The sequence below is a fragment of the Botrytis porri genome, assembly GCF_014898465.1.
Source record: "Botrytis porri strain MUCL 3234 chromosome Unknown BPOR_005, whole genome shotgun sequence".
NCBI classification, from domain to species: domain Eukaryota; kingdom Fungi; phylum Ascomycota; class Leotiomycetes; order Helotiales; family Sclerotiniaceae; genus Botrytis; species Botrytis porri.
The window spans coordinates 1,583,003-1,603,672 of NW_024066079.1; the positions used below are offsets into that span (position 1 = coordinate 1,583,003).

The 20,670-nt window shown below is 43.7% G+C and overlaps 7 protein-coding genes across 7 annotated transcripts; 5 read left to right on the plus strand and 2 right to left on the minus strand.

The window, feature by feature from the left end:
• The first annotated feature begins 332 nt into the window (after positions 1-332).
• EAF01_004158 (uncharacterized protein) lies at positions 333-3,498 on the plus strand. Its single transcript, XM_038912412.1, has 4 exons — positions 333-1,181; positions 1,238-1,342; positions 1,396-2,767; positions 2,820-3,498. The coding sequence occupies exons 1-4, from the start codon at positions 636-638 to the stop codon at positions 3,017-3,019; spliced, it is 2,223 nt and encodes a 740-aa protein (XP_038772096.1). The 5' UTR covers positions 333-635; the 3' UTR covers positions 3,020-3,498.
• Positions 3,499-3,850: 352 nt separating this feature from the next.
• EAF01_004159 (uncharacterized protein) lies at positions 3,851-6,710 on the plus strand. The gene is made up of 2 exons (XM_038912413.1): positions 3,851-5,557; positions 5,607-6,710. The coding sequence occupies exons 1-2, from the start codon at positions 5,060-5,062 to the stop codon at positions 6,420-6,422; spliced, it is 1,314 nt and encodes a 437-aa protein (XP_038772097.1). The 5' UTR covers positions 3,851-5,059; the 3' UTR covers positions 6,423-6,710.
• A 1,102-nt stretch (positions 6,711-7,812) lies between these two features.
• Positions 7,813-10,515, plus strand: EAF01_004160 (uncharacterized protein). The gene is made up of 2 exons (XM_038912414.1): positions 7,813-8,388; positions 8,459-10,515. The coding sequence occupies exons 1-2, from the start codon at positions 7,965-7,967 to the stop codon at positions 10,450-10,452; spliced, it is 2,418 nt and encodes an 805-aa protein (XP_038772098.1). The 5' UTR covers positions 7,813-7,964; the 3' UTR covers positions 10,453-10,515.
• Positions 10,516-10,936: 421 nt separating this feature from the next.
• Positions 10,937-11,737, minus strand: EAF01_004161 (uncharacterized protein; the record flags this gene model as incomplete). Its single annotated transcript, XM_038912415.1, has 2 exons — positions 10,937-11,400; positions 11,497-11,737. 2 exons carry the CDS (start codon positions 11,735-11,737, stop codon positions 10,937-10,939), a joined length of 705 nt encoding a protein of 234 aa, XP_038772099.1.
• Positions 11,738-12,617: 880 nt separating this feature from the next.
• On the plus strand, positions 12,618-13,193 carry EAF01_004162 (uncharacterized protein; the record flags this gene model as incomplete). Its single annotated transcript, XM_038912416.1, has 3 exons — positions 12,618-12,627; positions 12,692-13,017; positions 13,158-13,193. The coding sequence occupies 3 exons, from the start codon at positions 12,618-12,620 to the stop codon at positions 13,191-13,193; spliced, it is 372 nt and encodes a 123-aa protein (XP_038772100.1).
• Positions 13,194-13,847: 654 nt separating this feature from the next.
• Positions 13,848-14,487, minus strand: EAF01_004163 (uncharacterized protein; the record flags this gene model as incomplete). Its single annotated transcript, XM_038912417.1, has 2 exons — positions 13,848-14,126; positions 14,359-14,487. 2 exons carry the CDS (start codon positions 14,485-14,487, stop codon positions 13,848-13,850), a joined length of 408 nt encoding a protein of 135 aa, XP_038772101.1.
• A 3,918-nt stretch (positions 14,488-18,405) lies between these two features.
• Positions 18,406-20,360, plus strand: EAF01_004164 (uncharacterized protein; the record flags this gene model as incomplete). Its single annotated transcript, XM_038912418.1, has 4 exons — positions 18,406-18,439; positions 18,622-18,869; positions 19,014-19,461; positions 19,516-20,360. 4 exons carry the CDS (start codon positions 18,406-18,408, stop codon positions 20,358-20,360), a joined length of 1,575 nt encoding a protein of 524 aa, XP_038772102.1.
• Positions 20,361-20,670: the final 310 nt, after the last annotated feature.

A 20,670-nucleotide genomic window follows, 5' to 3' on the forward strand; every position in this document is an offset into this window, starting at 1 on the left:
AAAAGGTTGATGTTCAGATTCAACGCGACGAGCATCAAAAAGGGAGGAATCCTAATGGGGAAGTATCTTCTAATAGATGCTGTAGTAAGTGTGGAAAACCAGGTCATAATTCAAGAACTTGTCAAAACGATATAATAGATCTTAGATTATTAGATTCTTAATAGTTTTAATCAATTGAATCAATTGTTGTTGAGTAATATGGATTTAAAAATACAAATTGAGGTGAAAGTGGGCCGCATGATGATATGGGCCGCATGATGATAAACCACGTTACACATAAACTCCAGTCGCTCATCCACTAGTCCTCAATAATCATTCATACCTACCTACAATATTACTATTTGGCTCAGGAGGACTTACTTATCTAATATCCCGTTCCTGCAGATTTCATGTTATCCGTACACTTTGGACGAGAAATCCTTCCGACCAGGTCAAAAAGAATTTCGATCGACTCAGCCCCAAGTCGCTAGGGACCTAGCGACAAAGTCAATAGGTTGGCTGACACCGGCGACTGGATATCCATCGCATATGAGATACGATTACGATACCATTTCATTCCTGCTCCGTCCTTCGCTTTCTACGACTTTTACTTCTTTCAAGAGGTTTTCTTTATAATACCACCCTTCGTAGACCTTATGAGTTCTATGAACGCCCGCTTCAAAAGCCTTGGGTTCGGTTCCAAACGTAAATCAAGTGCAAACAATATCTCAACCTCTATCCCGCAGAACCCCACTTCCACTTCCTCGTCACCACAACTCGCGCAATTATCCGGACAGCCTGCCCCTACTACACAAACTGCTTCCTCTTCCACGGCCAGCCTACCTATGAATCATCAGGGAGGTGCTGGCGTAAGACCGCCCAGCTACTCTAATCAATATACTCCTGTTGGACGCACGGCGTCTCCCATGGCTCAAGGTACTCCACGAACCCCTCCTACACAGATGATGGGCGGACCACCACCGATTAATACAGCTGCTACCGGCGGCTATCCTCCTCAACAAGGAGGTATGGGAGGACCTCCTCCTCCAGCTGGGCCACCTCAATACAATCATCCTCCTCAGTATGGTGCTGGAGGAGCACCGATGCAAGCTGCCGGCCCTCAATATGGTGCAAGGAACAATGCGGTAGAGGTCGAAGGCGCTGGTAAGAGTAAGGCACAGCTTATCGTCGGAATAGATTTTGTAAGCACACATCATGATCTCTCTCGAATTTCGCATAACTAATTCACGACTTCTAGGGCACGACTTTCTCAGGTGTAGCCTTCGCTTTTGCGACCAACACCGAGGCAAAAGAAGACATTATCACCGAATGGCCTGGAGCGGGATCTTACACAAAGCAAAAGGTGATATATGGACATTTGCTGTTGCAGGTTCATAGATGTGCTAACATCTTTAGATTCCCACCGTTCTTTACTATGATCAATACCAGAAAGTCGTTGGATGGGGTCCTGATATTGCAGATGCTTTGGCACCAACTGGTTACCCAAAGCCAGGTGTTCAAAAGGTTGAATGGTTCAAGCTTCAATTGATGCTATCCGGAAACACATATATCGATCCCATCAACCTTCCTCCCCTTCCACCAGGAAAGTCCGAGATCGACGTCGCAGCAGATTACCTCTTTAAACTTCGACAAGCAATGAGAAATCAATTACAAAAGACTTTGGGAGAGGTATTCAACCGCGAAGAAAGGAATATTCGATATTATCTTACAGTCCCTGCTATCTGGAATGATGCTGGAAAAGCTGCAACCCGAGCTGCCGCCATTCAGGCTGGATTCTTGAGGGATGAGAATGACAATCGATTGACACTGATTACAGAACCCGAAGCTGCTGCTTTGTTTTGCTCAAAGGCTGGTCTCTTAAATCTCAAGATTCACGACGCTGTACTCATTGTTGATTGTGGTGGTGGAACTGTCGATTTGATTGCATATGAGGTCGAGGAAGAGTCACCATTCACGGTTTCCGAGTGTACGGCAGGATCTGGTGATTCTTGCGGGTCTACTGCACTGAATCGAAACTTTAGTAATATCTTACGAACCAAGATCCGAAAGATGAAGTTACCTGAAGGTTCGAAGACAGCCGGAAGAGTGTATGCAAAGTGTATTATGGATTTTGAGAACAGAATCAAGGCAGATTTCAGAAATAACAATCAGAAATGGGCAGTGGATGTGGGAATTGAAGCAGAGTTCCCCGAGGCAGGAATTGAAGAGGGATATATGACTTTCACCAACGAAGAAATTCTACAATGTTTTGAGCCAGTCGTCAACCGAATTCTGGAATTGGTTCGCAACCAAATCATTGCTATTCAAGCACAAAACCGAACACTCCAGAATGTCTTGGTTGTTGGTGGTTTTGGTGCATCTGAGTATCTTTTCCAACAGATCAAACTTCATGTACCACCTCAGTTCCAAGCTAAGGTAGTTCGTCCTATGGATTCAGTAGCTGCTATTGTTAAGGGTGCCGTTACTGCTGGTATCACCGAAAGAGTGATTACTTCTCGTGTAGCTCGTCGTCATTACCTCATGGCAACTTTGCAACCTTTCAAAGAGGGACATCATCCAGAAGCTTACCGTGTTCCATCCTTGGATGGTAAGGATCGATGCAAGTTTACTCGTCAAATTTTTGTACAAAAGGGACAAAGAGTCAAGATTGGTGAACCAGTCAAGGTATCATTCTTCAGACAGGTTGCACCGGGAGCAACTCTGATGTATGAGGATATCTTGTATGCTTGTGATGATGATGTTTGCCCAGAATATACAAAGGATCCACGTAAGTTTCTTCTCAACAAGCTTTATTCTAGTATCTACTAACACATCAACAGGTGTCAAGGAAGTTGTTACTCTTACCTCGGATCTCTCTCGCAAGAATCTTGAAAAGGATTTCGAGAGAATGGATACCCCACAAGGCACATTCTACCGAGTGTACTTTGATATCTACCTCACCCTCGATGGATCCGAATTCAATGCAGAACTTGTTTGCCAAGGAGAAGTCATGGGTCGTTGCACTTCTAGATTCAGATAATCTTTCCTCTCCCATCAACCATAAAAAAATAATAAGGATTGGATTCGACGAATTTCATTTTTCTACTACTTTGCGTTGTTCGATATCAGGTTACTTACAGTAGTATCACAATTTGCGATGCACGGCGCTGGAGTGTAAGGAAGCAATTTAAGATTTGATAGCAGAAAGCGTTTCTGCAATGATTTTCATGACGAACTGGGGAGATTATTGAGCAAAGAAGAAGTGCCTGCCTGGGTCGATTGATGAGGAGTGATCAGATCTAAAACTGGTGGTGTGATTTGCATGATGGATGGATGAAAAATAAGTCGTTTGGATCAGATGGGGTTATTTTTTCTAAAGAATGGATGATTTTTTGCGTCTTAATGATAGGGACGAATGGATCCATAGTTTAGAGAGTTGATATGATACCTATTTGCTCAATTTGGTCTGTAGTTGGTGAAATGTACACGACTCTTGGAAAATTTGGATATAGAATTGCAAATGTGATTGGGTGAGTGATGTCTATATAATGATTTCGGTATTTAGGTCTCTATCGAATCAAATCTATTGCAGTGGAACTATATATCCTCATACTCTGTGTAGTATCCCTAAGCCCTATGACTAGTCGTCCCTCCCTTGTAACGCTTGTGTCTCGGTATCGGTAGGACCCGTGAATAGTTTCCTTCCCTTCCTAGTAATCACTATTTACAATTACCGTTCTCTAAAAACCATCCAATGAGACCTTCTAAAATGGAAGGCACTAATGCCATCGTATCTGACGTTTACCACGCTAAGTCGATGTCAAAGTGTCAACAATACCTACCTAGACACATTGAAATGAACCCTTTTTCACTGTGTACATACTTACCAGAGATTCGTTATTCTTTAATTCTTTACGATTCTTTACACTCTTTTGAATACACATTCTTACACATCTGTTCTTTAATCACGCTCTTTTACACCTATTTGTATATTTATCATTGGATAGCCTCCACTGGGGCGCTTACCTACCTACATTCTTTTGCTTGAAGTGTTTTTTGGGGTCAAAACTTTCGCAGGCGGTTAATATATCATTCCATACCTACCTAGCAGTGTACGTGCTGGCTGGCTCACAGACTTCCCTTCCAAACCCTTACAAGCTCCCGCTGTCAAGAATTAAACTTCGACCATAAAGCGTCCAGGAATTGAGGGTTGGACTGCGGAGTGGAGGGGTCGTACGGAGGGATAGGAATAAGGATAAGAGGGGTCGAAATCAAGTATTGGATCCTGGTCGTTTCGTTTCGTTTGAGGGGGAGGAATTTATATTTAGAGCGGTCTTGCAATTGGTACTGCAATTGGTACTGCAATTGATACTTATCCCACCCTTTCGACTTTTTATAAACGAGGGTTCGGCCAAGATACGCGGATACATCATTTTCGGGGTTTGGAAGGTGTGATAGGATAGGGTACTTGGGTATACGATACCTAGGATATAGACTTGGGGATTTGGTGGAGGGGTAGATTTGGAGGGCTGAAGAGGAATTTAGATGATCGATTGATCAAACGGCTCTTCTGAGTATTATTGAAGGGTTACTGCTTGTTTACCTGAGAGCTTTCGTCCGGGGTCTGTCTACCTTGACTGGTCGTCGGCTTTTCTCCATAATTGCAACTTTGAATTTTTGACTTGGAAAATTGGATCTGGGAAGTCTGGTCTTGGTTTAGGAGTGGTTGAGTGATTGGTATTGAAACGATTTGTTTGGGAAGTTTCTTAACCAACCATATCCATTCACATCAGATCGAAGGAGAATAACCATATCAGACGAGACCAACCAGGCCAATTCAATCAAGTCGAAGAAATCTTGCTTCATCTTATCCACGATATCAAGGAATAATCCGTGGCGATCAGGGATCCTTAATTCTATTATACCTTTACCTTCCTTTGGCTTGTTTTTTTTTTTTTTTTTTTTTTGATACTTTGCTTTCTTCTTTACGAACTTGTGTTGAGATACAAAATCTACGAATGTGAACGCGAGTTACGACTTTACGAATTGAACGATCACATATTCTGAGGACGAGTTCATCATGAAGTGCGAAAAAGCACAGGACATAATGGGTTCTACCAAATCGGACCGATCGCGAAAATCCTCATCAATATCCAGAGAACTCCTGGTTGCTAGTATATGTCTTGCTATACTTCCTATTGCAGATGCTCATACATACTATCGCAACAGAGCTGCTTGGAGACCAAATTGGGACCCTAATAGACCTGTTCGAAAAGGTCCTCCTAAGAAGAGAGATGGAGCAATTCCACTAGTAATAAGCAACATGTGTCCTGAAACGATATGGCCTGGAATTGGTACTCAAGCAGGAACTGGTGCTGGAGTTGGAGGATTTGCTCTTCAGTCTGGAGAGAGTAAGTCCTTGACAGTCAGTGCTGACTGGCAAGGAAGAGTTTGGGGACGCACCAATTGTAGTTTTGCCGTTGGAGGTGATGGAGCTAGTAATGCTGCTGGAAATGATGGTTCTGGTTCTGCTTGTGTTACTGGTGATTGTGGTGGTCTATTGGATTGTTCTATTACTGTAAGTTTGTTCAATATCATTACATGCGAATAGTTGCTTACGGTTATAGGGAGAAACACCTGTTACTCTAGCCGAGTTTGATTTGGCAGGAAATGGAGGTTCTCAGACTTTCTATGATATTTCTCTAGTGGACGGCTACAATATACCTATGGGAGTTGTGTATATCCCCGGTGAAAATGCCGCACTCCAGGCTATTCCTCCAAACCTTGTAAATGCCGCTTGTATTGGCTCAGCCGGTTATCTCGCGCCCCCAGCTGCCACAGGCACAAATGGCAACTCCTCAAATTCTACATACCCTATCCCGTTAGAGAGCAAAGTCACCAACGATGCAGTTATGAGTTGGTGTCCATGGGATCTTCAAAAGACACCACCCGACAAACCAGGTGATGGCGTCTACCCTTACCCAGACGACACCATCCAACGTCCGACATTCGATCCCTGTCTTTCCGCCTGTGCTAAAGACAACAAGCCGGCGGATTGCTGTACAGGTGCTTATGATCAACCTCAACTATGTCCTCGCAATGATTTTGCAAATGCGGCAAATACTATCTGTCCAGATGCATATGGTTATCCGTTCGATGATCAAACATCCACATTTGTTATTCCGACCGGAGGTGGATGGGAAGTTGTGTTTTGCCCAATAGGAAGGAGTACGAATATTTTGAAGGTATTAGGGGATCAGATGAGGAAAATCGCCAGTGCTGGAAAGGTTACAAAGGATATTATTGAGACTGCGATGAATGAAACGTATATTAATGAAATGGTGGTTAAGAGTACGGCAGGAGAGGGATTGTCGGAAAAAGCGAAATTGGGAAGCTGGGGGGCGTTGGTGGGAGTGCTGGTTTGGGGAATTTGGTTGTGTTGATGATTTGATAGTGGAAGATGAGTGAATAGATTGGGATAGATTGGATTGGATGGGAGGATGGGAGGATAGAGATGAGGATGGTAGAGTGAAGATGGGGAATGGTATGGAGAGGGGAGATGGATGGGAGACGGGGAATGCATGTTTTATAGCGTTGAGATACCCTTATTGTTGTGTATTAGCTTTTTATTTATTTGCTTTCGTCTGGTGGAGAGATGGGATGATATGAGAGGATGAGATGAGAAAGATGAGATGAGATGAATGACGTACCTAAGTTTTTCTTATGATACCTTTACTTATCAGATACCTACCTAGCAATACATTACATGGTACCATACCTTCACAATCCTAATATGTTCATCCTTCGAATCTGACCACCTTCAAAGAGTAGAAGTTGTAATAACAAGGAATGAATAAATGAATGTAACATGAGATACCTATTTGTTCAATCATCCAATCATCTAACCCATACATAACGATTCGATGTGGTTATGTACGGAGTATGTACAAGGGAAACGGAAAAGCGGTTATCGGTAGGGGCCCGCGTTTCCGCGGTTAGAGGGGTTGAGGATTTGATTGGTTGAGGGTTGGTAGTGTTTGGGTTTGAGATGCTGCAAAGGACCCCACTTGTAGGTGTGAGTGTGGGTTTGGGTTTGGGTTTGGGGGGTAGTGTGAGAGTGTGTGTGGGAGAGAGAGAGAGGTTTGGTTGGCTGGTGGGGATTGGGTTTTGAGTTAAGCGCTGGGGTGGAGGGGGGAGGGGGGGCGGGAAGGGGATTGGTGGATGAGGTAGGGAGGGGGAAAGTAAGTAGGTAGTCATAACAAGGAGGGTTTTCAAGGGAGAGATTGTGGTTTGTATATTTTTGGGTCTGGGTTTGTGGTTTGTTCGAGTGGAAACGATGGGTTTGGTAGGGGATGTTATGGTATGGTATGGCAAAGCGTAGGAAATGGTAATGGTAATCTAAATAATGTTAATATATCGAATTAGAAGATGAGTACGATACCTGAGTACAAAGTCTAGGAATACTCACCCAATTCCCCAATTCGATTCCTGAACAGGGGGATAGGAAGAGAAGGATCAACGGCGTGGAGGGGTTGCGTTTTATATTTATATATGTATATTATATGTATACATGCATGCAATACTACTCTACTCTGCCAGTTTACTACTCTATACTACGCTATGCTGCTGCGCCGTTTACATTCTCGCATGGTATTGATCTTGATGCGTTATGCAGATGGACGCCCGTGTCATGGATATATGCATGTATACATGGGTATATGCGTATGTGTGTATATATGTGTGTGTGTGGGTTTTTTGCCACGGTACGGTACGGACCGAGAAGGAGGAGGGAGGAGGATGGAAGGTGAAGAAATATTATGATACTTGTTCCTTGAATCTACTTTGAAGAATGTTTTATGATAATTTTTTTGGTTTGGTTTGGTTTGGTTTGAGGGATTTAGTTATAGTTATTGTGGTTGTGATTGTGATTGTGCTTAAGTTTTCGGAGCTGATTACCGGATTTGGTGCGAGAGAGAGAGAAAGGTATGCTGTGTGCTCTCTGCGATAGCATTAATGTGACCGATCTTATTCTCCTAGCGAAAGCCAACTGGGAAGCCCTCCAACAACGTCAACAGGCAGAATCCTATGTTCCTCTTCGCTTCAACCACTATTCTAGATACAATGAAATTGTATCTGCTGCCGACGCCGGCTGCGAGCTTTGTAAGGTTGTGGAGAGAGCGTTAGAAGGGGTTTTTGTGTTGGATGGAGGGATCTTGAAGACGTATAAGGCTGAGATGTTGGAGATGGAGGGTGAGGGGAGGGGATTGGATGTGGAGATTCAGACGGAGGTGAAGAGGGGAGGTGCTGATGAGGAGGTGGAGAAGGACAGTGCGTATGATAAGCTGGTGTTTTATTTGAGGGGGAGGAGTGAAAAGGTGGTTTTGATGTTGTCGTTGCAGAAGCGGAGAGGTAAGGTATTAACTTAGCTTTTTGGTCATCAAGAAAGATCACTGATGTATGAATATGTTACTTGTTATAGGGCAGGTGAAATCAGTTGAAGGGATAAAAATTGGGCATTTTGCTCTTGATCCTAATTTGGCATCGGAAACGAATTTCGGGATTGCTCGAGATTGGATAAATACCTGCAGTTCAACGCATTACGAATGTCCGGTGATAGAAGATAGACCGTTACCCACGAGGGTGATTGATGTCGGCTCCGACGTCAAGGAACCACATCTTCTATCGACGCATGGTATGAAGGGCAAATATATCGCACTGAGCCATTGTTGGGGTGGTAAGATCAGTGATCTCTCCAAGCTCAACAAAACGACTGCGAAAACTTTTGGTATAAAGATTGCTCTGATGGGCTTGCCGCCGAATTTTCGAGATGCGATTCTCATCACTCGAGGACTGCGCTTTCAATTCCTATGGATCGATTGTTTGTGCATTATGCAAGACTCAAGCGAGGACTGGGAAGTAGAATCTAAACACATGGGAGATGTATACCGCGATGCGACTTTAACCATTGCAGCTGCCGCCTCATCGAATTCTACAGATGGCATCTTGAAAATATTTCCAGACTACGATCTCACAGGTCTCAGCATCAGTTTAAAACTGTCCAAAGATAGCCCACCAGAAGACCACATCGATCTCGTGCTCCGAGACAATCATCGCGAACAGCTCGATCATCTGCTACAGGACGGGCCACTCGCAGACAGAGGGTGGACTTTCCAAGAGGAGATTTTGGCCGCAAGGACCTTGTATTATGGACGCATGCAAATTTACTGGCAGTGTCTCCATGACCACGCATCAGCCGATGGTCTGCGCTCACGAGCTCCTTTTTACCAACGCGCATTTCGTTATGAGAGGATTAGAGATCAGATACATGAACCGCAAGGGCTCAAGAAACCTGACACGATAAAAAGTCCCTACGTTTTCGTCGATAGAGATCAAACACCCTTAGCGATACAAAAGCGTACGAGCGCCAACATTATCGTAGAATATCACAAACAGATGGTCGTAGACTATTGTTCGCGACACCTCTCATTTTTGCGGGATAAATTCCCCGCCTTTTCGGGTATCGTTACGCTGGTTCGAGATATTTTGCAAAGCAATGGGTTTCCGAATTCGAAATATATAGCAGGGATTTGGACTAGTCATTTTCGGGAAGGATTGGTATGGTATTATGGAGATGATGCGGTTCCTTCTGTTGAGAGGGCACCTACTTGGTCGTGGGCTACGACGAATGGGAAAATTGTGTTCCATCCATCAACTTTCGCAAGCAATCCTTTCCAATCCACGTCTATTGATCCTGAACTCTTGTCCCACCGTGTGGAGCTTGCGGGGCAGAATCCTTATGGCGAGATCAAGGACGCATTGTTGGAAATGCAAGGTAGTTTGATGGTAGCAAGGGGGATGGATCGAGTGGTGACGCATAGGAAGAGTATGTGTTGCGGATATATACACTGGGATACACGAGTTACTGGGAAAGGACGACGAACGAATGCATTATTTGTGTGTAGGGTAGGGAGTTCGGCAATGTTTTTGTTTAGTCCACAGGATGAGAAGATGAGCTTGCCTCGCGCAAGTTCGAATATGGATAAGCAAAACATACACAAAGCTAATAATACGAGGTATAAGATTATGTTTGTGGCGACGCAGACACGGCAGGCACATGGTTTGATTCTGAAAGAGTATGCGACAAATCAGGATGTTATGTCGAAGGGTGGTAATGGAGATGACGGCGAGAAAATGCAAGTCGAATCACAAGCTGGAGATGGAGCTACAAATGAAGTAGATGGTGATGAAAACTTGGATGTTGAATCTCAAGCTGGAGACAAGGATAGAATCAAACATGAAGCACAAGACGAGAAGAATGAGCCGGAGACTAGAGCTGCGATTAACATAACCACTTATCGTCGTGTTGGTTATGTTAGGTTATACTCGAAGCATGCAAATGTAACAAAGTTTCATGATGCATATAATTGGGCAGATCTAAAGGGATGGAAAAGGGAACATTTGGTGTTGATTTAAGATTTGGTATAAGGGCTTGTAACTATATACTTCAGTTGTAATCAATGATTAACTTTTATAAAACCATTTGCTTGACTTTATGATATAGTTCGGTTGAGGTCGCATTTGATGTATTCTTTCATTCTGGGTGCCGTACCACTTGGCCGGTAATTCATAAAACAAAGCCAAGCGACGTGAAGCGAGTAAAAATAAACAAAGACGGGACGACAGGGCTAATCTAACAAGGGTCTTCTTCATTTCTATCTATATAGATAACTGAGTGTATACAATAAAGCACCAAAATGCTATGCTTCTAGGACTAGTCCACTCATCGAAAATCCAAGCTAATTTCAATGATCATCTTCCATTGCTGGAATTCCATCATGTACAGTTTGCATATCCATATTATCATATGTATCTACAATCCTAGTATAGCAATCGTCCAGTTCCAAACCCAAAATACAAGAGAACAAAGAGAAGATAATTGAGGAATTCAAGGCTAGACTTATTTCGCAAACTTCTCAGCTCGGCGTCTCTGCCACTCTTGTTCCTCTTCACTATCACTCCCACTGTATACACTTCCAACATCATCATCACCCCCGGCATCACCATCAACCAAATCCGCATAATCATATCCGTTCTTCTTAGGAGCAGGCTCTTCCTCTTCCTCTTCATCCGAAGGTGGCTCATATTCGAAGTCTGCAAAAAGTTTTTTTAGTTGGGTGTTTTCAGGGTTGACTAAATCTTCGGCTCTGTGGCCATCTTTGTTGCGAATTCGCGGGTCGCTACCGTCGCGGAGCATCATCTTGATCATCTCAAGACCATCGTCCCAAACGCTTCTTCCCACTTTATTGACTCGGCCTTCTTTGTTGATCCATCTAACGGCGCAGTGAAGAGGTGTATCACCAATGCTGTTGCGGGGATCACATTCGAATCCATCTTGACCGAGAAGCTCATCGATTATTTTATCTACGTGGAAAGTCTTATGTTAATATCATTGTATTCTCCTTTCAATCTTGGAGTGTAGAATTTAAGATCTGAAGATAGAGGTAAGAAGTATCTTACCTTGTCCAAGAGACGCAGCAACATGAGCAGCAACATTCCCAGCTTCCACTTTCACATCCCGATCCTGGTATCTGTATGCCAAGGCGTGTGTATTCAGGTATTCAACAGCAACTTCAGGGCTATCGAAGCGTTCTAAGACTGCGTTGAAGGTTCCAACCGAATTGTACTTTATAGCAGATATGAGTTGCTCATGAATGGGCGTTTCCTCCTCTTCGTAGTCAACATCCCTTGGATCCGTCATCTTATCTAATCTTTCCCTTCTCTTCTCCTTTCGTCCAAAGTCCAACAATTCCAAACCTTACAATCCGAAGACCTCAGATGACTCAAGACAAATCACCAACAAAGCAGCGTACAACACTTCCTAAACCTAACTCAAACAATCGTCGACCAAACTCTCTTCCTCAACTTCCGTATCTCGTGAAATCGTATATGCAAATCCTTCCTTCTCAACTAATCAGACGAGAGATCGATACGTCTCCCTTTCAAAAAAGATAAAAATAATAATAAGACGAGAGAGAAAAAAGGTATCTGATCTGATCTAATCTTCCCAATGCTCCGTGTATATGCACGTCTGTATCGTGCGTAAATGAGTAAGTACTGGTATGGAAAGTCGAGAGTCCAGCGCTTCTCCAAACACCCATCAATCAATCCATCCACTCCTCCAAACGAAACGCACCGACTCTGTAACAACCGGCCAACATTTTTCAGCCCAGAGTCTAGCATCCCTGTTCATCGAGCCTGACCCATCCCATCTGGCTCAGCCGTGAGGGTAGCACCTATCGGTGGAGTTTTTAGGTTTGGGTCCGAGGACGAGTTTTGCTGGGAGGATTGTGATTGGGGGGTGTGATGAGATGCGCTGTGTAATGGTGGGTTAGAATTATGTAAGCGAGTGAGCGGGAAAAAAAGTTCCTATGATGAGGTTGATGAATTGATAAAGAAAGAGCTTGAGATTATTTGAATTGTGAAATTGCGCACGACGTTGAATTAAAACAACAATACAATTCGGGACTTTCGCGGGAGCTAGTAATTGAAAGATTCGCAGAAATAAATTGGGAAGAAAAGGAAGAAAGAATTACCTACCTAACACTTCGAAAATCCGATATCAATCCCAAACCATCAAAATGCTTCTCTGTTCGTCCCTCTCTCCCTGCCCCTCCATCTTCCCTCTCCCTAACTAACTTCTCCCTCCCACCAGTCTGTCCCTCCTGCAGCAACATCCTCACCGTCTCCGTAACACCTCATTCCTCAACCCCCACGCCCACCTCGACGCAAGATCTCACCGGCGCAAACCGTCTCGAATGTCTCACCTGTCCCTACCAATACATTCTGACCCGCTCTATCTTCGACCGCAAAACTTTTGTGCGTGAAGAAAAAGAAGATGTATTTGGAGGCAAAGATGCCTGGGCAAATGCCGATACGTATCCCAAACAGTGCGCGAATAGTGAGTGTAATGGTATGGTGGCCGCGGCGAGATTTGTGCAGATTCGCAGTGCGGATGAACCGATGACGGGATTTTACAGGGTGAGTTTTTCTTTGCCCTATTTTTTACTTGGGCTGTTTGGGGTTTTGAAAGCAGGGATTGTAGTAGGACGAGGAGAAAAAGGAAGAGGGTCGTGAATGATTATGATGAAAGAGAAACGAGGCTAACAATTTGGGTGTAGTGTATGACATGTGCGAACCAATGGAGAGAGAATTAGATCAATGGGGCAGTTGGTAGAATTATCGTTGCTACGAAGTTGGGGGACGTCGACATGAAAAGCATATTAGATGTGTGTTCGCGAAGGGAATTGTCACGCAGGTTATGCTAGGAAACTTAAGAACAAAGTTTTGAGCGTACATGGCGTAGGACATCTGGGCTGGGATTTTGCAATACGGCGTAATGGTTAATATACCTCGTGAGATAGGTCGTCTGCATATGGGTGTAGATTATATATCATAAAAGGCGTCGGATTGTTTTTAATTAAGAAGCATTAAAAAAGAAGCCTTTACTTCTCAGTCATACTCATTCTCTAATGTAATCACTTCGAGGTATTCAAATAGTTCGTATCCCAAATCTAGAACTCCTGGTATATCGCAAAACACATTTCCCCCGTCGTCCATGACTTCGGGTAAGCCTGATGTCCCAACACTTCAAATCACTACTGGTAGACCCTTCCTCGAGTACGGTATCGTGATGGCCTTCAGGATGCGGATGAGCGCAAGTAGCTCTGCATCTATTCTATAAGAGGATCCCCTGATACAAGGCGAGCGAAAGCAAAGCCGTTTGAAATCATTTGCTCTCGGAATCAAATCTAATAGGTCTACCCATGGGAAATTGATGACTTGTTGATTTCTCCGTTCCTTCCACTGCATCATTCTTTCTGCCACCTCTCTACTGCTGCCATATCCTCACTAGCGAGCATACTTATAATATCTATACTCAAGCAATCCCTTCTGAAATTCTCATTTTGTAATAGTTCTAGATGTTTCAGACTAGGTCCAGGATAGGAGAGGAATTTGAGATATGGGGGTTTGGTGAAGTATTGTAAATATTTGAGGTAGGCGATGAATGGCGGGGAGCTGAGGAGAGTGCCAGAGGAGAGGGAGGCTAAGTGCATTAGGTAGTAGGGCGACGAGATGGCGTTTATGAACTAAAGTGAGTTAGCAGGTGGGAATTGAGTGGATGGAGGTTGGAAGGGGGGAAAAAGAATTGGGAATTGTAGAGAGAACATTCGAATTCAAATGGAATGGATATTCTGTTCAAGCCCTCATATGCGAACTTGCAGTAGATAATACGTGCAGCTCTCCTAATTCCATTATATCCCTTTGTCCCACAATTCCGTTGTCCTAAACTCAAGGAAACATTTAGATTCCCCAACATACCTCAAGTTCGATTTCAAACCTTGTAAACCCTCCAAATTTTGGTTCCTCATTCTCCCCAGATACCGAAAGGGTTACCCTGGTCCCATCCTCCATCTTAATATCATCCGGAGGGGAATTGATCGTCGTCATTTTGTTTTCGCGTTGCGTATGCTGAGTTGCGCAAGATGTACCTCTCAAGCAAGGGACAGTATTTGATGGTGCCCAGGGAAATCGCGAAATATGCGGATGTTTCGCGGAACCTTTGGCGGTGGAACAGGCGGAACGGAAGACGAAGGTGTGATGACGTCGTTAAAGTTTGAATTGGTAGAGAAATGGATATAGGAGATTGAGTTTAAGCTTACGATTCGATGCGTGGGGGATGATGGTATGATGGATGGAAGGAAATGATTTTGTTTGATTGTGATATACAAGGCTGTAGATCAGACTGATAAAGCATTGATGCAAGCTTGATAAGGCTAGCTCAGCTAGGCCGAATTTGGCCTTACATTAACCGATTAGTCAGTCAGTACCTATCTAATAATTCAAATCAACCACCAGGGGGCCCGAATCTTTTGAATTATGAGATGCCTGAGGAGATCTTTTGCATGAATCTGAGTTTTCGAAGACTTGTCTAGATTCTTTAATGGATTCTCGTTGCATAAATATGAAGCTGTCATACTTCATACTCTATCTGTCTCGTCGGTCTTGTAAGATTGGACCTTTTTTCCATGAAATTTTGTTGGTGCTTTGAAGCTTAAAATGAGGAACATCAGGAACATCAGGAACATCAAACTACCAACTAACTAGAGTGGAGACTTTGACTCTTGTACCTGAAGCTATCATAGGTCCCCTATTCCCAACCCCTCTTGAGATCTCTCCTCCCTGGCGATGCTGGCTAGTAGATCCACTTGGATGTCCAAAATCTCCAGTTCTCGGCATTGGGCATTGCTGTCAAATTTATGTGTTCTCTGTTCAGTCTAGCCAGTGCAAACAAATCTCGGCAATAGAAATATTGATGAGTGGAAACTTGAAAGGAATCGATCAGTTTATTCTGTATTGAATCTTCAACCCAAAAGAATCTAGAATCTTCAAATATGTCCAATTCTTAGCATCGATTGATGATAGATACACTATGAACACTACTCTTCTAACTTACGCGATCTTGCACAAAGTCTTGAGATACACCAATTGTCAAACCCTCTTCCCCCCTTCCCCATCTTGAGGAAGCTCTTTCGAACAATCGGGATAAGGTCTGATAGCAGTACGTAGTAGTGTCTGAGTTAGGTACGATCTTGACTTGGCTACTGGATACCATGAGCCGGTTACTTTGGAGACGGTCAAGTTAAATGACGCCAAACTAAACTCGTCCAGGTAAGTGTTCCTCCACAAACTCTCGGTTGGGGGTGGCTCAGAAGTCGGTGGCTTTTGCCAAATACTACTACCATTACTCTTATGTCTCTTCGACAGCAGGCGACAGGCGGGACTATTTTCGAGCTATTCAGCCAAAAAGACTTAATCAATCCTTCCTCTAACAAAATCGATATTGGGATTCATCAGTGGGATCTAGAGAAAGGTAGCTATAATAGCTCAGGAGTAGTTAGTAGAGTAATAGATTTCTCGTGTGTACCATGTATCTTACATCGGCAGCTCCTTTGGAGGTTGCATTCGGATTTGTACAGAGTCGTACCTGCTTCTAGGAGGAGTTGAGGCTTTGCATTATTTTGGAGAGATTTCATATTTCGATCGGACGATGGTATCCAAATATTAGCAAGGTTTCCCCGAACTTTTAATGTAGCTTCCTTGTCCGAATCCAAACCCCTTCTAGAAAATCTTACATTGGCATTGGATATTGATGCAAAAAGAAAAGTACAACATACATAGGGAATCGGGAATGAGCGAAAGGTAACAAGGAAAGAAGATTGAAGATATATGAGATTCAAGGTAGTGTAGGGAGGGTGAGGGGGAGGTATTACTAGGTAGGTATCCATTATTCATTCAATACTTTGTAATATCCATCAGATATTAGATAGTTACTACATACTAGATACTAGACAATTACCAAATATAGAAGGAAGTGTGATTCAAAAGGTCAAGAGATACCTTCATCAGCTGCTCATCTGATGTTTTGATCCATTCACAATTCACCCAAAAAAGGAAGAAAGCTTCTTCTTTACCTCTCTGACATATCATAGGTATACTCCTACCTACCTATCACCTACCTATAGAGACTTTATCAACATTCAAAACCTTTTCTTTCACTACAACATACTCGGTACAGTTTCTACACAGCTCCTCTCAACAACCTCATTTACAACTACATTGCACAATACACATCAACAGTGGGAAATACTACATAATAATATCAATCGTTCTTCGCCCAACTATCGTTTTTATACCACCAAAAAAGAGAGTTGCATTGTCATAGCAAAAGACATCGTCATCGTACCAAAGAGAACTTTGCCTGCCTGCCTACCTACCTATGCTTCTACCCGTTTGGATAATTTGAAATACATACCTACCTGGGTAGATTCTGGTGATCGAAATCATTTAAAAAGGGAATAGATTACCTTCAAAGGGACGATTACAATATACGCAACCACGTCACATCACACCCACAATCAGATTATCATATCTACATCCTGTAATCATTGTTATTGAAAAGAGAAGAGATAGGAAGAAAAGGACGAACAGCTACTCCCCGCTTTTTCCACACCTGGATTCCGCATCAAACGTCCGCTGCTCCCCTCCTCCTTCTCGTCCTCTCCTTCTCGTCCTCTATCCCTCTATCCCTCTATCCCTCCATCTCTCAACCTCTCAACCTCTTCATCTCCTTCATTCCAACGAAAGAGGAATCGGTCAAATTTATACATCCACACATCCATACAAGTTACAACCTCATTCTCACTCATTCATCCTGCCGTTAATCAATCAAACATCTGGAACTTCAAACTTCATTTCGCCCTTCATTTGCTTTTCCATTCAAACCCCCACAACTTACAAATCCACATTATTATCGACTCCTGAACAATTTCAACCCTCGGTTCCCTACTTGTACTTTGCAGATTTGACAAGGAATTTGGGAGAGAACCATAATTACTAAATTTGAAGATCGTCAAGCAGTCGAAATCGAATCCACACTTGATACACACTCCTCGAATCAAATTCGGCTCTAAATTCAATTTTAGCAGAGGGTATCAAGGGAGACGAACGGGGATATAAGATTACGATTGTTCATCAAGCATTTTCGCATCTCACATCCTATCCATCGCTATCCACATTTCTTTCCCTTCCCCTCCCATCCCTTCCTTACCATCTTTGAGGTTCCCCAAAGGATTTTAATTTGTTTGATTGCGAGCAATTAATCCTGAGACTTAAAGCGAAAGGACCACAGGAAAGGAAACGAGGACGACACGACGCCTTTCTTAAGCTTAAGGGGGGAAGGAATATCAGATCAATATTGACATATGTATTGATATTGGTATCCAATCGATTCTACACGTCTCAAACACAAATTTACACATCACATAGGTAGTGAGTGCTTGCTTAAGCCTCGGTCGCTAAGGAATTCACCGTTTATCCTGACACGGACCAAAATCGATCGGTCTGTTCTCTCTTACCTTGCTCACCCAGGTGGTTTCCTCTTGATTCAATTCCAGTACGATATAGTACAGTAACTCGTGTACAAGTTGCTCTAGAAGCGGGAGAGCTAGAGGAACCAACAAGAATCGTCAAAACCCATCCCGTACCATCCCAATCTCCAAGAAAACGGATTCATTCTTTCAAATCAGTCGACCTCCTAATACCTTACCAACAACCAGTCATCGTCATCCATCACCCACACACTTCTTCTTTTCCGTGAACTAGAAAGAAACCTATCAAACTTTCAAACATACTTCGAAAAGAGGAACGACGAATAACAAAAACTGTATTTGCTTTCTACACCAATACAACGACGTCAAATTGGAAAATAAACCGGATCACATTCCCCTGATTCCTTTAATCAACTCATCACAACTTATTACAGCAATTAATTCGGAGATCTGTGTCGTCATCATAATCACGGCCACAATGTCGTTAAGCTCTATCCAACCAGATTTTGATGGTAAGTTCATGTCATTCTTGTAATCTATGCGCCGCAAGTCTGCGACGACAAAACTGTCATCCCCACTTATCACGGCTGGCCTGTATCAAGTTGGATGTTCAGCGTTTCACTCTTCCTATTATTCCCCATCATCGACAAGCATGAATCCATAGACTGATATCTGAATCTTATTTTCTAAACAGGCAATCGATCGCCTGGACTTTCAGCCAATCTATCATCCAACAACCCCTTTAGGAATCGAGCCGTGTCTCCAGCTATGCCTTCTTCTACCCAACGTTCCCCCCGAGAACCTCCTCCGAGACCTTTATCACGAAATCCATTTCTCGATTCTTCAACTACGAATCAAACATCACCAGACACTATGGCATATTCTCGAACGAGCCCGACTTCAGCAGGGCCAGCTTTAACAGGAAATGCAGCGGGTTTATTTGTACGTTCATCTCAAACCATGAATACCCTTCTCATAATCTCTTCGCCTAGACGTAGAGCCTGAAGGACCCACAAACACACTTCAGGAGGACCTCAACCTACAATATGGCTACATAAGAAAGTATCGCTAACATCAATAATGCAGGACGAACTGATGATCGGAGATAGACCTGTTCCAAACAGAAATAACAAACCAGGGATGGTACGCTCAAACACAAGTACAACCCGACCACAGGGAGAGAACATTCCTCCGGGAAGGCCACCGGGACACAGGCCAATGAGGTCACAAGAAGAGGCAATGCGTGCGAGAAGAGCAGCTGGAAAGCCATCTATAAGCAGCAGCCCACGCGAAGAAGAAGTATTAGATATTTTTGCCGACCCCAACGATAGCCCAAGACGTAGAGCAAGACGTAACTCCGACACATCTATCCTGGAGCGAAAGCCCAGATTACTTGATCCAGAAGATGAACGTAGACGCTTAGAGAAAGAAAAGAGACATCGTGATCGTAAGCGCGCTGCAGGCAAGACCAAAAAGAAGGCACCTCTCGATGTTATTGATCAACTAGATGCCACCAGCATTTTCGGAATTGGCAGTAAGTTAAAAATTATCATTCTCTATCATAATAACACTACTAATCGGCGCATAGCATTCCATCATGATGGCCCATTCGATGCTTGCAGGCCAGACCGTAATAAAGCAGGAAGTCGTCGTGCACCAATGCAAGCCTTCGCTAAGGATTCAGCCAACAATTCACTTGGTGGTGGAGGACCTCTGAACAAGAAACCTGACCATGCAACATTTATGGGTAATAATGACGCAGAAGCACATCTTGATTATTCCCGTGGAGGAGATAAAGTCGATAACTTTGAACCTTATACTCATCGCCCGGGAATGCCTAGCCGCACAGAATCTGCCATTGAAAGTGCAACCACACGTGTTGAGCCAGTTCATGGTGAAGAATCCATGGGCCTGGGAACTTCTACTTTCCTTGAAGGTGCTCCAGCCTCTCGTTCAGCTGTTCAAAAGAACCAGAGTGAGCAATTTGGTATGGATGGCGGGCTCTCTCGAAAGAAGTCATTGGCACAGAAGATCCGCGGCATCAATAGCCGGCGCGATTACGGACCCCTCGGGAGAATGACTAGCCCAGAAGGCATGTACAACGCCACTTCTCCAGACGGATACACACCCGGTGGAAGTAGGACAACTGAAGCCAACCCATTTTTCAATGAATTTGGCAAGGGCGACGATACTATCAAGGAGGAAACAGTCAAATTCGCAGAACTGCCACCAAGACCTGGTCGCTCTCGTGCTCCTTCTAACCCCCCAGGAATCGAAAGGCGTGTCACTAGCGATAGCATCGGGGATTCTTCCAGGCCCCCCGTATCCAATGGTGGAGGGTTCTTGTCGAGAGTTAAGAGTTTGAAGGGAGGGCCACGAAAGCCAAGGGTTGAGAATAAGCCATTGCCAACACCAACACCTCAGCTACTTTGAATTACCAATCGACATCAAGTTCGTTAATTGTTTCCTTATTGCACTCTAGATATCAAGGACCTAGACGCCTGCGTTTGATTTAACATTCATCGAGCACCCATGGTTACCACATATTGTTCTCCTATCCCTGCATTGCTATTACCCTTCGTGTGGCATATCACTCTTGCCTAACGTCCCGGAGTTTGGATATGGTACTCTGCTCGAACTTTCGGACTAAAGACCTTTTCTTCTTATTTTTTCACTTGAGCTCCGACTTTGGTTCTTACATCATGGAGAATCTTTCTTTTCTTCAATTATTTTGAGGGGTCGA